The 16429-nt window shown below is 45.0% G+C and overlaps 4 protein-coding genes across 4 annotated transcripts in view; 2 read left to right on the top strand and 2 right to left on the bottom strand.

Annotated features, from left to right (window-relative positions):
- Positions 1-3623, bottom strand: part of PHALS_06912 (Transcription factor NSD1 and related SET domain proteins) — a gene marked incomplete at both ends in the record, with an annotated part of 3836 nt that extends 213 nt beyond the window's left edge. Inside the window, 3 exons of the mRNA XM_024720287.1 lie at positions 23-2872; positions 2939-3343; positions 3414-3623. Of these exons, the coding sequence (XP_024585501.1) occupies positions 23-2872; positions 2939-3343; positions 3414-3623 (3465 nt within the window). The remainder of the gene's footprint in view (positions 1-22; positions 2873-2938; positions 3344-3413) is intronic.
- Positions 3624-6692: 3069 nt separating this feature from the next.
- PHALS_06911 (Uncharacterized conserved protein) lies at positions 6693-7544 on the top strand (the record flags this gene model as incomplete). The annotated part of the gene is made up of 1 exon (XM_024720286.1): positions 6693-7544. The coding sequence occupies one exon, from the start codon at positions 6693-6695 to the stop codon at positions 7542-7544; it is 852 nt and encodes a 283-aa protein (XP_024585500.1).
- Positions 7545-7599: 55 nt separating this feature from the next.
- On the bottom strand, positions 7600-8716 carry PHALS_06910 (anion-transporting atpase; the record flags this gene model as incomplete). The annotated part of the gene is made up of 3 exons (XM_024720285.1): positions 7600-8301; positions 8371-8461; positions 8526-8716. The coding sequence occupies 3 exons, from the start codon at positions 8714-8716 to the stop codon at positions 7600-7602; spliced, it is 984 nt and encodes a 327-aa protein (XP_024585499.1).
- A 2624-nt stretch (positions 8717-11340) lies between these two features.
- PHALS_06909 (uncharacterized protein) lies at positions 11341-11622 on the top strand (the record flags this gene model as incomplete). Its single annotated transcript, XM_024720284.1, has 2 exons — positions 11341-11468; positions 11499-11622. The coding sequence occupies 2 exons, from the start codon at positions 11341-11343 to the stop codon at positions 11620-11622; spliced, it is 252 nt and encodes an 83-aa protein (XP_024585498.1).
- Positions 11623-16429: the final 4807 nt, after the last annotated feature.

The following is a 16429-nucleotide window of genomic DNA, read 5'->3' as shown; positions in this document are numbered from 1 at the left end:
CTTTAAGAGGCCGTGTGGGCACCTTCCGATAGCGAATGGGTATAGAGAATGCGCTATAATGGAGCGCATCCAGCCTTCTCCGCTTTTGTGACTCAGGGTCGTCATCTTCGTCCGTGAGCTCATCCACTTTTTCCACCAAGCCACGGTGCTCTAATTGACCCAAAGCAGCTGTGACCATAGCTAATGATGTCAGGCCTGTTGCAGCCGTCTCGAGTCTTCGTTGGGATGAATTAAGAGCAGTATAAAGCTCAGAGACACTCCGGTGGCAGCGCAAATCCATGCTTTCTAGTACTAAGGCAGCAATCTGATCGACAGTTGCTTGAGGATGAGTAGCAGCTGCAAGCGCATTTACTTTGCCGTCTTTTGTACAGCTTGTCTCTTGTATAATTCGATCACTGCCACTCCATCCTGCCATCGTGGCAGCGGCCGCCACTGCTGCTGGAGACACGTACATACTGCTGTTTTTGTATTGGTCATCACGATAATACATCCTACCTTCGTACTCAAACGATAAAGTCGAAGATTCGCGAGTATACGCTTTTCGCAGCTGCCCAGTACTACCGTATAGTAACTCTGAGTAACTCAATCTGCCTCGCCTCGTACGCTGACCTTTATGTCCTCCTTTGTGCCACTGGGATCCAGGATGCGGTGGCAATGGCAATGGCTCTTGATCCACTTCCTCTGGAATACTGCATTTAGCGTGTGACGGGTCCCAATGGTTCATCGAGCAGTACCATTTATCGGGCAACGTGGATGACTTGATGTGTTGTGGCAGCTTGCGCCACTTGTTGCACTTTTCACATTGCGCCCACTCTAGGACCGTCTTTTTCACGCCACTAGTAGTGTTTAGCGCACGTCCTCCCTTTCCTTTCATAGCGTGAAAAGCAGTGCTGCTATCGCCACTCATAGGATGACTGTTGATAGTTTCCACGCCACTATTGATTGGTATTTCATTCCCTGCTGCAACCATTGTCGACTTAGAGTTTTTACCATGCTTGGTCATATTCCATTTTCCCAAACTTGCAAGGCCCGTAGCTGAAGATACCGGCGTCATGCCAGTGCTTGCTATGGTTGACACTGATACTGTTGGTGTAAGGTCTGCGGAGGTCGAGGAAGTTCTAGTATTCTTAGTAGGGCGATCCTTCTTCTTGGTTTGTTTCAGCCAAAAAGTGTCAACTTCTGGCGGGTTTGGTGCGCTGCATTTCGCCAACTCCGGAGTCCACGTATTTAGGTGACAATACCATACTGCTGGTAAACGATCAAAGTTGATTGAAGCTGGTACAACGCGCCATTTTCCACATTGAGTGCTTTCGCACTGAACCCACTTCACCTCGCGATACTTTTCCTTGAGTTGTTTCGTCATCTTGCGTTTCTTTTTTCCCTTTTCCTTGAATTTCGACCTCGCATTAATATCTCTTTCTTCTGACATTGTCACGCCTGCCGCAAGGTCTTTTAATAATCCTCCTGGTCGTCTAAGTGGACCTGACTCACACGATGAATACCCACCATCATCTCCTGTGCTGGACGCTGTGGACTTCGACTTCATCTTAAGCTTGTTCCTCCGTTTACCTCTGCTTGGAGACGGGTTCGCCTTTAAAACTTCCTCTGCAATATCACACGAAGCGAATCGTTCGTCCCACGTGTTCATGTTGCAGTACCAGTGCTTGGGCATCGCATCCAAATTAATATCTTTCGGCACTGTTCGCCACTTTTTGCAGCTATCACATTGAACCCACTTAGCCTCATTTACTTCTTCATCGTCTTCTTCACTCACGCCTCGTTTCGTTCCGCGTTGTGCTTCTCGTTTAGCTTTATTCTTTCGTCTTTTTTTTCCATATCCTCGGCAGTACCTAGGGGTTCGCGGTGTCGTATCAGCACTAGGTGTTATTGATCCTGTGCCTTCCTCATCATCAATTTCTTTTTCGTTCGAGACGTGTTTCAGTCTCAGAGTGCCTGCTAAACTATTCGATGTGGGTAAATCCGACGCGTTTATAGACGGCGACTTCGGAGTTACCAGACTTGAAGTGTCTTCGCTGATAGGCATTTTCTCATCACGATTTATGCTCGCATCGTCAGCCTTATGCTCCATCTTTTGTACACTTTTTGAATCAGCCGTATCTTCTTCTGCAGACGATTGGACTTCAAGAAAAATGTGGTCACCTGACGGACTCGCAGGCGCTGAAGAAGGAGGTATAGGAGAATTAATCGAATCCTTAACTTCGTCTATCGACAGCGGTCGAGTTTGTCGCGCTATCTCTTCATTTGAGCTCGTTTCACGTACAAAAATCTTGGTATCTGATGCAATTTCACTTTCAAGCCTATCGAGACGTCTCATACCTTCCAGACGACTGTCCGTCGACACGTCAGACTCTTCATCATCACTCTTACCCAAAGCCTCTTCCAGTCGCTCTTGGATTCGCTTAGTAGCAGTTGCTGGACTTTCAATGACTGCTGGAGCGTGCGTTGTTTCGGGATCTGTTACGACTATCACTGATTCTAAGTGACGGGTGGACGGTATCAATGGGCTGCTATCATCTGCCTCCAGTAAATCTTTCTTACTTCGCTTTCTTTTCTTTCCATGCTTTTCGTCGTGTTCATTATCTGCTTGTGAAGCTAAACTTTCTCTTTTGTGTTTGTCTTTCTTCTTTTTCTTCTTCTTTTTCTTTTTGTCTCGTTTTTCCTTCTTTTCCTTTTTCTTCTTTCCGCTAATTAAACTCACCGCGGATGCTTCACTTACTGCTTCATCTTCATTCTCGTCCTGAGCTTGCAGCATACTCATTTGTGTCAAAGTTTCACTCTTTCGTTCCTGTCTGTCTTCTTTCCTAAGTCGTGTATTCCCATGTTTTGGACAAATAATGAGCTTCGGCGAAATCTGCCGAACACAATCGTCCGGTAAACATTTGGCATGATACGCCACAGGACACCGCATACACCTTACTGCTTCCTGTTGTGCACCTGATTGATTACATCCCGCACATGTGTGCAGTGGACAGATAAAATGCGTATTAATGGCAATTCTGGCCAATGGGAATTGGGTAATGCAATGTTGATGGTAAAATTTGCCACATGAAAGCGCACGACACTTTCGCACCGGTTTCTTAACAATATCCGAGCTTGACGAGGCTGGAGCCTCGTCTTTCAGCGTCTCAACACCCGTTTGTTTGCAGTGAAAACACGCGTGGGTCTTGCTCTTGCAACTGGGACAAAGCCACACTCCGTGTGCAATACCTCTGACATTATAATCGGGTGGTAGACAGCTGACGTGAAATGCAGAGATACAAGGACCAGTACAAATCACCAGGTCATCACCTTCGCGCTCACAAACGACGCAAATATGCTCTCCCTGTGATGCAAATGACAACGAACGGTAAACACTTATCAAAAAATTAGAACAAATCATAAAGATGTAGTACCTTGCTGCGATCGCTTTCAGGGTCAGATTTAAGCGTCTTGAAGCTCGTAGCATCAACAGCTGATAACTGCCGTTCAAGTTGACGCCGCTGATCTTCTTGAAGCTGCGCGCGCAGTTTTTTGCGTCGATTTTGATCAAGTGGCACGCGGATGAGCACTGAGTCAGAGCTTGAGCTACTGCTGGAGCCTGAACTCGCATCCGAGTCCACCATAGAGCGCCGACGAGTGGGGGATACTTAGGTGCTAAGTGGGCGCGGAAGAAGTCCTAGTTCATATTTAACTGGATGAAAATTGTAATTAAAGGATTGGGGGAAATTGCGAAATGGAGTAGCATTTTTGTACAAAATGTTACTCTCCAATTTTATAACGATACGATGTGTGGTCCTATAGGCGATCGCGCGCCGCTATCAGAATTAAATTGCCCGACATTACTAAACCTTACGACGAGTAACAGGTGATTAATCTTCTTGTGAACGGACGTTTGTCAACAAATGTTTTATGAAGGTCCCAATAGCTCCAATTTCTAGGAGACTGTATTGTCATAAATTAACGTGCGAGTGTCTGAGTGACTCAAAATATATCTGTACAGCTCTTGGCATTATCGCTACTTAATACTTTAAGAAGCCACTTGAATATAAATGGAAAGCGGTTACTACCTAAAATAACGACCTTGCTATACTGCAACTCCCTATAGTACATAGGGCGAGCAATGAGAAAGGCGTATAACTCTCGCCGTCCAAAACGAAAATATTCTCGGCTTTGTCATCTTGAATTTCTCCACACATTCACTTCAAGCTATTACTCATAGTTCTATTATTCGCGACCCATATATATTGTCGGATATTTTGCAATCCTCCAAAGTCGTCATGAAAGCTAGATTGGATAAGAAATGCCTCACCAACCAGGCTAGTACGATGTGGGGACGTCATGTCTGTGGGAAGACATACTGTGGAACCCTAAACCACAGATCAAATTAGTCAAACCTCATTAAATTCCAACGTTTGAATTTGAAGCCACGATCAATTGATTGACAGCCCCCACCATCACCGGATTGGCCTGATAGCTAAAATTCATCCACTTACAATTTGTACCATCGAGTTGCTAGTGACACCAAGATGACACAGATTTGCTTCATCGTTTTCCAAGTATGATCATGTGGTGGTCTAAGCTTTCTTCGTCTAGCTGGCTAAAAATGAAAAGTGACACTGAAATATCGGCGTTATCTGCAAGCAGTCATTCCGATCAACAAGAATAATCATAACATTTTTAGGGTCGTTGCTTTCAGTCACCAGAATATTCGATCACTTAAGGTTTCTCAAGTGATTCCAGACCTTACAAGGTAGCGTGCACCCAAGAAGGGGGTTGCAGAATAGTTGTTCAATTCGCGTTTTCCCAATCGTTTGGAAACTGTGGATCATTCCTGCGAGTTGATTGGGTTAAATGTATCTGGAAACGTGACTAACGGGATTGATACTGCCAAGCAAATTGTCCATAATCCGATAATTTTTAATGAGGGATTCGAAGAGGAATGCAACACCAATATTGATCCAGAAAACTATCAAATCTCTTGGAATACACTTATCACATTGTCACATCAAAATTTCTCCCATCAACTTCCTTTGAGGCATAGCCCTGTGGTGATCGACCTACCAGTCGTCTCGGATAAGCATCTGAGGCGGTTTATTGTAAGTCATGATCCGACACGTGTATCCTCACAAAATCTGCCGAGTATATGAATTGTGTCAGTGCTTTGAAGAGGCTTAAGAACAAGTATGTTGGTAATGACGTACAGCAATATGAATCTGTGCCATCATACGCGAAACAGCTAATTTTGCAACGTCACAAGATATTTTACGACATTGAGAATGTTGTTTTCACGAAATTGTGCAGTGTATATCGTGAAAGTCTGTCACATTTCTGGAATTTTCCGCACGAGGATTGCTGTGAATGGAACGTTTTTGACGACTTTGGTCGGTGATATTTTATTAGTTGCTTGTTTCCGCGCTGGGGAAGACGAACAACAAGATCCAAATTTATTGCGATTGAGCTTATTTCGGTGGAGAATGAGAAAAATTAGTCTTGATTAGTGAATCACCTATCAAATCTTTATCCTTCAGCATCTTTTTTCATCTCTGATCGTGATAAAGGTTTGGTTCAAGCATTAAAGGTAGCTAACTCACATGTTCCTCATCTTTTATGTTTTCGATATTTGATGAAAATTTCAACTAGAAATACAAGTCGCGAGAATTTAAAATGCAGCATGGGCATCGGCACGTGTTCATACGGCCACTGAATTTGCCAAGTCATCGATCGAGTTGACAAACATGAAGAGTGGCGCGTTTCAGTGGTATATGATTTTGGACATGAAAATATGGTCAACTGTGTATAATACACAACCAAGGTCTAATACTTGGACGGCAAACAGTGTCGAATCTATCAAATATATCCTCAGAAATATCTGTGATCTACCAATATTGAATGTCTCGTGGCAATTAAACACCATGTAGGATTGAAATGGCTGGAAAATACAAAAAAAGTACTCAACCAGGGTGAATTAACCCAGTATGCATCGTCCAAGGTGAACAATAATTGGCAAGGATGGAAGATGCAGAAGTGATTGTTAATTTATTGTCAAGTTATTTTGTCTTGATCGCAATGGGAAGAGAAGTCGTCGTGCACTTCACAGTAAAGTTTACTAAGATCAATGTTTGTTATTCGTATGGAGTTCCAGAAAACATCGCTGCTCCATGCGCTCATGCAATTATCGCATTGAAACATCCAGATTGAATTCATGATGAAGATATTATCACTCTACATGAAGAAACCTACATCTGCAGCAGCATATAGCGAACATTCTATTCTTCCACTTACAATCGAAAACTCGGTGTCAGCATGTGATTGTAAGCCTCCTCGAATTTTGAGAAAGTGTGGATGAGTTAAGAAGATTCGTAGTCCGTCACAACACGCAACTGTTCGACTTAAAAAGGAACAGGTTCGTCAATGCGGTGTTTGCAAAAATGTAAGGAATTACAGCAAAACCTGTGATGAAGCGTAATCTATATGGCTGTCTGGCAAATTATTTTCAATTATTTTCTAGCTATCTCTTTATGCCTACTTGATGTATCCTCACACTGTAGTGACATAGCAAATACGTGCCCATGTGTATATTTTCATCGAAGTAGTATACAATTGATATATTGTTTTATCTGGTGAATTTTTCTATTTCCCAAAAAAACTATTACGCACGTGGCACATCTTTTTGTCTACGTACCTGACTCGACATGGGCGAGCGTAAGGTGCTGAACAAGTATTTTCCACCAGATTTTGATCCATTGCTAGTGCCACGTCGCAAACGACCGAAAAATCAGCAGGTGGAGGTTCGTATGATGTTGCCGTTCTCCATACAGTGCGCTACCTGTGGCGAGTACATGTACCGTGGAAAGAAATTTAACTCGCGCAAGGAAGAGGTATTAGAGGAAAATTATCACGGTATTCGCATCTATCGCTTCTACATTAAGTGTATAACGTGCTCGTCTGAAATCACTTTCAAGACCGACCCCAAGCGCGGAGATTACGTGGCCGAGCACGGCTGTCAGCGCAATTTTGAACCCTGGAGAGAAAATGAGGATGAAGAAAAAGCAGCCATCACTCAGCGTGCTGAGGAGGAAAAAGGAGATGCCATGAAGGCTCTTGAAAATCGCACTCTTGACTCCAAGCGTGAGATGGATATATTAGACGCGCTGGACGAAATCAAAGCCATTAACCAGCGTCACGCTAAGGTAGATACGGACAAATTGCTGCAGCAACATGCAGACGTAGGCAAAATCACCATTGAGAAAGAAGCTGAACAGCTTAAGGAAGACCGAGAAACAGCTCATCGTGCGTTTAAGGAAAGGCAAAAGATGCAACCGAAAACGATTGCGCCAAAACGAACGGTAGGAGACTTTTGTGAGGGTCCCACGAGACTGATATCTGGTGAAGCAAAAGATGACACTCTAGTGACGCCACCAATCAAGCTGGTTGTTTCAGTTAAAACAAAGTCGAATGCAGTTGATAAGAAGAAGATAGGTAGGATAAAGCACCCTGTAAATCCAGCTCCAAGCTTGGTCGCTGATTACAGTGACAGTGAATAACCACATATAGAACTTGGTGGTGATTATATTGTTTGACACACACTGCAGTAAGTTTTTAGTGATCGGGCTCAAAGGGTGCTAAAAGGTACTTAGAAAAACTTGTTAGAGACGGCACGCCACGAACCTCTTCAGTCAGCAGTGGCATCTCGACCACGTGAAAATCCTCATACAAATCGTAGATTTGGTCAATATACTTTTGCTGCATATTCTGACGGGCACTGCAGCTTTTGCATTTCGAGCCCTCCTCCGGGTATAGCACTTGGTTTACTACGACGTTGTGAACGTCGATTTCGTACTTCGTGAGCTCCTGCACTAACCGCTCGGTCTCGTATAGTGACAGGAATTCAGGGATGCAAACACACACAAATGTTGTGCGTTCCGGGTCCTTAAACTGCGCATTTACTTTTTGAATGACCTCACGTGTTTGCTCTAGTTTGCCAAGCAGCATTTCCTGAGAAGGCAACGCACCTCCCAGGAGCGCGGAGACCTGAGAAAATACCCCTGAAAACTGGTTCTTGAGGGACATGATCTTGTCAAAAGCCTTATCTAGTGCTGTGGGAAAGCTTAACAGCCGCAGTGTGTGGCCGGTTGGTGCTGTATCAAATACGATGACCGAGTAGTCCATATTTTGCACCTGCTTCATGAGCTCAGCGAAACTCATTGCCTCGTCGATACCAGGAATGGAATTAGTCAAGTCCTTCATGAATGAGGCCATACCAGAATTATCTTGTACACCGTCAGCATTCATCTCTTCCAACTTATAAAGCAGTAAATGTCAGGATTTAAGTTGGTTAGACAATTATAAGCTTTACGTTGAACTACTTACGTCCACATTCGGGTCGATCTCCATCACTGCCAAATTGGAGATCCCGTTTACGGGCTTTGGCTCTCGCGTGAACTTTTGCCCAAATGCATCACTTGAACGAAACCACAATATTACATTTGTTGTCAAAGTGAGGGATGGTACAATCAAAAGCATACCTGAGATTATGTGCAGGATCTGTGGACACAATGAGCACCTTCTCACGTTGCGCTGCTAGCTGGATAGCCAGACAACAGGACGTGGTAGTCTTACCTACTCCGCCTTTTCCACCAACAAAGATCCATTGCAGTGACTTCTGTGCGATTAGATTGCGCAGACTCGCCTCGGGTACGTCCACTATTTCTGCCATTTGAATGTTAATTTATGAATAAATCTATGCCCTCAACAGTTGATACCAATATTTACAAAAAATTTAAGACATGGGACACACCATAAAATGGCTGAGGATAAAAGAATTGCCAAATTCACTTAATCATTATGCATGGAATAGCGGTATGCAATACATTCCATAATGCGATACTTACTGCAACCATAAGTGTCAACACAAGTTTGAAAGTAGCATGATCCTAGTAGAAGAACCGTCGAGAGAAACGTCATCTTCGGTGTAAACGTCGGCTAATCATTTTTCATAATATATTTAATGTTACTAGTTGAGAGAGGTATGATCTGTGTGTATACAGTATTAGAATATCTTGTGGACGTGCTACGCCAAAAGTCCGAAGTGTCAGAGACGGCACAAAAAGACAATTGGAGTCTGGTAACGCCAGTATTGGTGCATGAAAGACTGTCTTTGACCCTGTATTCGTATTGATTCTAATACAATCCCGCCAAAAGCGTATGTACACAATATTACAGTACCTACTGCCCACCACGGGTATGTGTTCCACTAAAAGGATCACAATTATTCTATCTAATACGACGTTGTCGATTGAGTTTCAGTCGGCGTGAATCTTGCTTTAGCAGTTGAGCAAATTCAGCTTCTTGGGGCAGATACAGCTCGATATTGTTGAGCTGGACCACATTGTGATCTTCACGGCGGGGTATCAAAACGCTTCTTCTCGATAAAAAGGGTACTCAAGTCCGTTACTCACGCAGTGGAAAAGCAAAGCGCAGTGAGCGTCTCATTTTTTGTGAGAGACAAGGCCGTAAAGTCGAGCGAGATTTGTTTTGGTCAGGACTCAGTCAATGTGACCGCATTCATCAGAGAGCATCAAAGCATCATCACCGAAACTTTTCGTTGAAATCAGTCGTGAAGACCGCGCTTTTCTGAGGTTCGTGAAGCCATCAATCTGTCTAGTGAACGAGCGGGACTTATGGTGCAAAAATGTGCTTCGAGGAGCAGATACGGTAAAGGGCAAGAGTAAAGTTAGACTCCCAGCATAGTAGCTGCATGTGAACCAATAAGATTTGCGAATTCGTAATTATGGTCTCAAAACAATTGACTTTGCTCGCCAAGCTGAGCCGTATCCCTTCGCATACATCAAAAACTAATTGAGTGTCAGAAAGCTGTTTCACGAGCTCATTCTCCACCAGCAGTTCATCACTCCTCAGAAGTATCACCTGCACATAGAGCGGCGGCGGCTTGGCAGGGCATCTTGACGAAGTATTATTACAGACTACCTGCAGTGGGCCTGCCGTAGCTCTATGCTTAGAGGAAACAAAACTCTAGCTTTTTCTAATTAATACAGCAAAGCCTTATCAACATACACACCTTCGTACGGTTGCGCAATCTTGTGCGACCTGCCTTTTCATACAAGAGTACGTGTATCCCATGACACTACCCGACTTATCCAAATTTGAGTATCCTTTTCACTTCTGACAATACTAGTATGCAGTCGCCGGTCCACTAAGCGCCCCACGCAAATTTAGTTTGCTATGTTATTTATTGTCGAGCAACGCTGGCTGTGATTGATCCTTCGGCTGGACCACGCGGGCTTCTTTCTTTGTGGCAAAACCAAGATGAAGACAAGTCAGATACCGGATAGTTTCCCTAAATCTTGCCATTGCACTGTCTAGTTTTATCCAGGCCAACTACATCGCTGCCTTAAAGCAGAGAATAGCTCGGATACAGATGATGGCAGAGATGTCGATCCGTCTACGACAGTGATTTCCACATCCGACTGACTCCGAAAATGGTGGTATGGCTTCATCATTCTCATGCAAAACACAGAATACATTTGCATTATCTTTTGAATGATAAGAGCGTTGCTCAATCCCACCATTTGCAACGATCGTAAACCGACCTACTCAGTGCGGTCGAATTTTGGTCTTACAGACTGCAGACACTTCATGTGACGAAAGGTTTGGTGTATCCAACAACGTTGTTGCATCATTACATATTCTTGTGTGTTTTGCTTGCCTCTAGCTATGATGTGCTGCTTTGGACATCCGAGCCTTCAGTCGTCGCGTTCTACACCCAACGCATGACGATCAATCTCATTGCGATGTCATATCTGGTTTTGCAACAAAGTGTAGCTGGGCCAATATCAGCTGGGCAAATCTGACCAACAGCCCCTCACCCACTTATACTGGAACCGGTTTGTGGTGGCGTCCAAGAACCCGAGCCTTTTAATATAATCGGGGTGTTGGTGGTGTTGCGCAGTTACAGATTTTTGAACGCAAACTCACCGACTGCAAGCAAATTGCCTCAGAATCGCGTCTTCTTGTGCAAATCCTTCAGCAAGTACCCTCCACAACGTGATTGATGTGCTCTCTTTAGCCATCTTCTGCGGGCTAGTCAGCCGCTGATATGTCCAATCAGGTGCAGAACACCTTCAGTGATGTTTATCAAAACGTTACTGTAAAAAACTGATCTTTCCCTGATAGAGTAATTATTGACGAGTAAATTGGCAAAATACTTTGTCGATGACCAGCTTGGCTAATCTCTACTGGGTACGTTATTGCAGGTTGCAGTTAGATGAACCACGTTGCTCGGATTGTCAGCAAAGCCCACAATACCAGTTTTGCGCCCACATGTGCTTACCGGGCCACTTACAAATAGCGCTCACAGACAACGAGTCCATCGGAGGGGAAACGTGTGCCTCTACAGAACGCCGCACTTGTGTTCTCAGAATGTGGCCTTACAACCCGTTGCGTGTCAAGTGAGTCAATGCAGTAGACTTACTGTCTAGGCTAGTTGGTCAATGGTATCAACGTCCCGGGCTTTGTAAAGTTCTAACTGCTTCAGTAGCGTCGTGCATTCACATTCAATACGGTTTTTTTCTAGCCGTAGGCAATGCGTGGATGCATTATTAATGCCAGTTACGGATACAATATTCGTGCGTCTCGCGACGGAGATACTGGTAAAAGTGTTGAAGCTCATGTTAAGTATTTTGTCAGCGCTCAACATCGTCTCATCATGCATCTGGGTTCGATATACGATTCTATAGTAACAGTCGCTTAACTAACAATACACGAGCCAGAAGTCGACTGGACACCGAAAAATATAGCTTACAACTCGGTGGAGCTATGGCGACTCATGAGCATGCCCCTGCCAGGAGGAAGAAACAATTTTGAGGTCGGAACAAAGCTGCCTCGGCCTCCGTGAAAATTACCGAATAAGTCAAGAAAAACAACTGTATGTCGTTATCTTCAGCTCTTAGCTCTGGGTGGGGTGTATAAGAACGACGTCGTGTTTCCCATCGAAAGTCTCCGTACAGACCTAAACTCAACAGCCGTAACCTGGTGTCTCTCGATTCAGGATCCTTGAGGAGTTGAAGCAGCTACATGTCGAAATCCTTCGTACCCGAGTTGGTGAAGTGAAAAGCGGCTGCAAGTCATGAGTCGAAAGGAGCGGCTCCGAAAGTAAGAGGGATGGCTAATTCCTTGTTATGATGCGATGGTACCGTTGTCCCGAAATGATCAGGGTAGTCCTTAATGTTGTATGACCCCTTCACTGTCTTTGTCTGAACCTACTATTGAGCCGGGATTTTTTTCCTAGGGGATATATATAAGGTAATGCAAGATCGCGAAGTCACTAAAATGGCACGGTTGGTACCAGAGGAGAAGGCGAATATCATCATCCGCCATGAACGACTTTCTTATTGGGGGAAGAAGCAGAGCTTTGGGCGCAAAGTGAAGCCAGCTGTTCTCAAAAATCCTACAGATCAATCGAAGTTTCCGCTCGATAAATATGATGACTTGCCAATCAGAGATTCATCGCATGTGATTTTTCCCCAGATGTCACGAAGTGACCTGGTCACTGGTACCATTATTGCATCACACGTTATTAGAACTTATCAAGGATCTTGTGTGACGTCGACGATGTTTTGAAGTGATGTCAATGACGCGACATGACTTGGTAAGAAATAGTAAATCACCACTCAGTGCGACTTTTCAAGAACAACTCTGCGGGATCTTTGTTGTTTTGGAGTATGTATATCTTAAAAAGCAGCCACTAGATTCCCTCAGACGTAGAGCTATTCTCAAAAGGGCATTCCCATTAAATATCATGATCAGTTTTGATACGAATGAGGAGCTCGGGCTCCGAAAAAAAGGGGCATACAAATCGCATAAGCTGCTAGCCTCGCGCCGTACAATACATAGGTTATTGTTATTGTCGACTTTTATTGCGTATTAGTTAATACTGAGCTCAATTCCAGCTATTTACCACTCTCGAATTAAGAAGAGCAACCCTTAAAGTCTACATTCTTTAGAAGTTCGCAGGTTGGAAACAAATCCAATTTTCTGTGTATTTGTTAGCGCAGACTCGTTGAGTCAAATTTCATCTGTGCGGAATGCAAGGCAGTCACGTTGCACTCTATTAGTCTAGTCTACAACTTAACAGCCGAGACAAAACAAAACTTTTGTGCTGTGAGGATCAGACACGAGCTGTGCATCTAAATTTGCGACAATTAGACAAATAAAAAAAGCAGTGAGGACATTTACTCTCCCTCACTCACCCTTGTTGCTATTTAGCTGCAAAGAACGAGTCTACGAACTTGGATTGATCAGTTGGCAATGGCCATTGACACAATAGCAGATATCTTGCACCTGGCTCAATCTCGATCTCATGTCGTATACCGCAATTTTGCGGGAGACCGTGTTGGAGCTCCAGACTCACACACGCTGACGTGTACTTGGACACAAGGGCTAAATAGGTATCGCGCGGATTCTTGAAAAATTGATCTGTGTCTCGATTGAAATCGCTGTCGAAAATCTTCAACGACACTTGGACCCGGACAGTTGACGTATTAATCTCTTCTGTTGCTGCGCTTGCACGACGAATTATAACGACTTTGACAAGCGCGCCATTCCTGAAGTCTCCACGTGACTTGAAAAAGGTTACTTCTTTCAAGCTCGTGAGAGCAGATAGTTCTTGAAGTGGGGACATTTAAGTCTGGACGGGTAATCTCGTCTCTGCGTTCACAACGCGTACGGGTTGAACCACTGAAGCATTAGCTTCCACCTGGGATTCAACTACGGGGGCGATGGCTTCCACGGTAGAAATGCCTGCCGGAGCGTTGTAATTAAGCTTGTGGGCTCCCACAGTGTTTTATGTACTGGAGCTTTAGCTTCCACGATATGTCGTACCAACGGAGAATGCTGTGCTCTCACAGTAGCGTTAGGTACTGGAATTTTAATTTCCCCAGTAGTGGCTTCCTACCAGAGTTTATGGTGATTCCACAGTAGCGTTAGCTATTGAAGCTGTTGCTTCTTCAGTAGATTTGCCTACTGAAGCATAACGTGCTTCCATGATGGTGTCATCTACTGAAATATTGGCTTACACGGTAGATTTAGTCGCCGAAGCATAGTGGGCTTTCACACTAGACTTGGCTTCTGGAGTAAGAGCTTCCACAGTAACTTGAACTACTGAATCATGGGTTTTCACAGTAGGTATATCGACTAGAGCAATACCTTGTTTTGACGTCACAATCCGCACCTTCTTGGTGACTTGCGGCTTCACAGCTATGCCGCAAATACTAACATAGTGAGCTCTATCTTCGATTGCGACGTTGCTACGCTGGTGGACGGCTACAAACGGGTCGTGACGTCCGTAGGCGTGTTTTCTGCCCGGCGAGCTACTCGCAATCTGCCTGTTTCTTCTGTTGATTTATGGCTCGTGGTCTTCTAACCACGCATACCCTAATACAAGTACATACCGATCATCTGTATTGATGACGGAGAGCATCGAACTGAAGTCAAAAATCGAGAATTTGAATGTTAGATCGACTTCGCCCTTCTGTTACGTAACAATCGTACTCATGCATGATGGATACGAATGTTACCATTATTCTTCGCGCATACCGCATCAAAAAGAGCCGATTCTACGTGATACTCATCTTCCGAGCGTATTACGTTGGTGGTCCAGAGTCAATAAGAACTCGAAGGGTGTCCCAATCCCCTTCACCGTTGTCAAACATTGAGAAGGCCTCACCTCCTCCCCACGTTCGTGGGAAGTCGAAATTACCCTAAAGCAACGGCTTCTCCTGCATAATAAAAGCGCAGGAGAATGTTGCGGATCTTACCCAGGAAAGCCGCCCCGGGGTAACCTCACCGGAAGGGGTAACAACATCGGCGTTGTTAAGGGATGGATCTTCTTTACCGCTGCGAAAATTGGTCGAACGGCCACCACGTCTGAACCCCAAACTCCTCAACGAAAGTAGAGAGAGGTGGTAATACACAAGTTGGTTTGGACCTATAAATCTTCCCGAGGCAGTCCCGCCCAAAGTGACCCACTCGACCACAACCATAACAGATTATCTGAAGCGATCAATCGCAGACAGGTCCATGGGTTCAGGACCACCACTTGACGGCGGCTGCACATTGGTGGGACCAGTGAGTAACCCACGCGACTGTTGCTGGAGCTGATTTTCTGAAGGTCGACGAAGATTGCATCTTCAAGCTCGGTCGTATGTCGACAAGAGACTTCAGCCTTTGGAGGGCCGATCACTAGTTTAAGACGGTTACCATCACGTCCTCCGGATTCGAATCGTCGGCCATCGACGCTCGCAACTTGCGAAGTTCTTGTGCGAGTCGTAAATTAAAAGTTTGTCTTGACGACATCTCAAAAACATCGCGCGGTGTTTAAACGCCGCATTCAATGAAAGAAACGTCTTCTCCATCGATTCTTGGAGGAACTTCCGAGAGGCAAAATAATCAGGATAGTTAATCTCCCACAAAAAAGATCATTCACGGTCAGCACCTTGCATATGCGAAAGTGCAAATGCGACCTTCTGTGACTCCTCGTAAACCAGCGTCGCCGACAATGCTCGTAAACCAGCGCTGCTGCCAATGCCACATCCACTTGGCGGAGCCAAAAGTGAAGTTTTTCTTCCTGCTTTCCGAAGAAAGTCTTTACCGCATCTTCAGCATGTTTGGGGTGACTACGCTTCGTGGAGATAGTAGCATCATCACTTAGACATCTGAGGCCGTTGGAGTCGGGAACACGATGCACCATGTGTATCATGATGGTCGGCTCCGAAGAGAACTTGTGACCTTTGTCGTGACTTGTCCAACAAGGTCGACTACATGCAGTCTGATAGCTGAAATCGGACATCTTCAATCTCGGCGGTGGATTGACCACAAAATGCTACTAGGTGTAACGGGACAGCTAATTACACGCACTCTTGTGCTGAGGTAGCGTTACCTTGAGGCTTAGTTCTTTCGCGTAACTATCGTACGCACCCCTTCAGCCACAATTGTGTGTGAATATCTTAAGACGATCACTCCGACCGCCTCGGGGGAGAATCGACTGCCATTCCGGCAATGAGAGTACGCAATACTTAGACAAAAATCACCAATTCCTTCTTGCCCTGTCGGGCGACAAGAAAATGCGATCGCACGCTGTATGACTGGTTTGGCGACGAACACACTCGTGAAAGCTGCATTTTCAGCTCCGTCCAGGAGGGAACCGCCGCTTCGAACGAAATGCGGCACGTCAGTACCCATTCGACCCTTTGGAGATAGCTAGCGCCACGCGCTGTTGTTCGATCTGAGCATGGTGGACGCCATTGCCATCTCGACCTCTCTCACCCAAAGCAGGAGGTTATCTCCATCCTTGCCCTCTATGGTCTTAGCACTCGCAATGTGCGGCTTGGATCGGGCGAAGTCATCCTTTGCC

Source organism: Plasmopara halstedii (assembly GCF_900000015.1).
Source record: "Plasmopara halstedii genome assembly, contig: Scaffold_3060, whole genome shotgun sequence".
Lineage (NCBI taxonomy): Eukaryota > Oomycota > Peronosporomycetes > Peronosporales > Peronosporaceae > Plasmopara > Plasmopara halstedii.
This window is presented reverse-complemented; position numbering and strand designations above follow the sequence as displayed.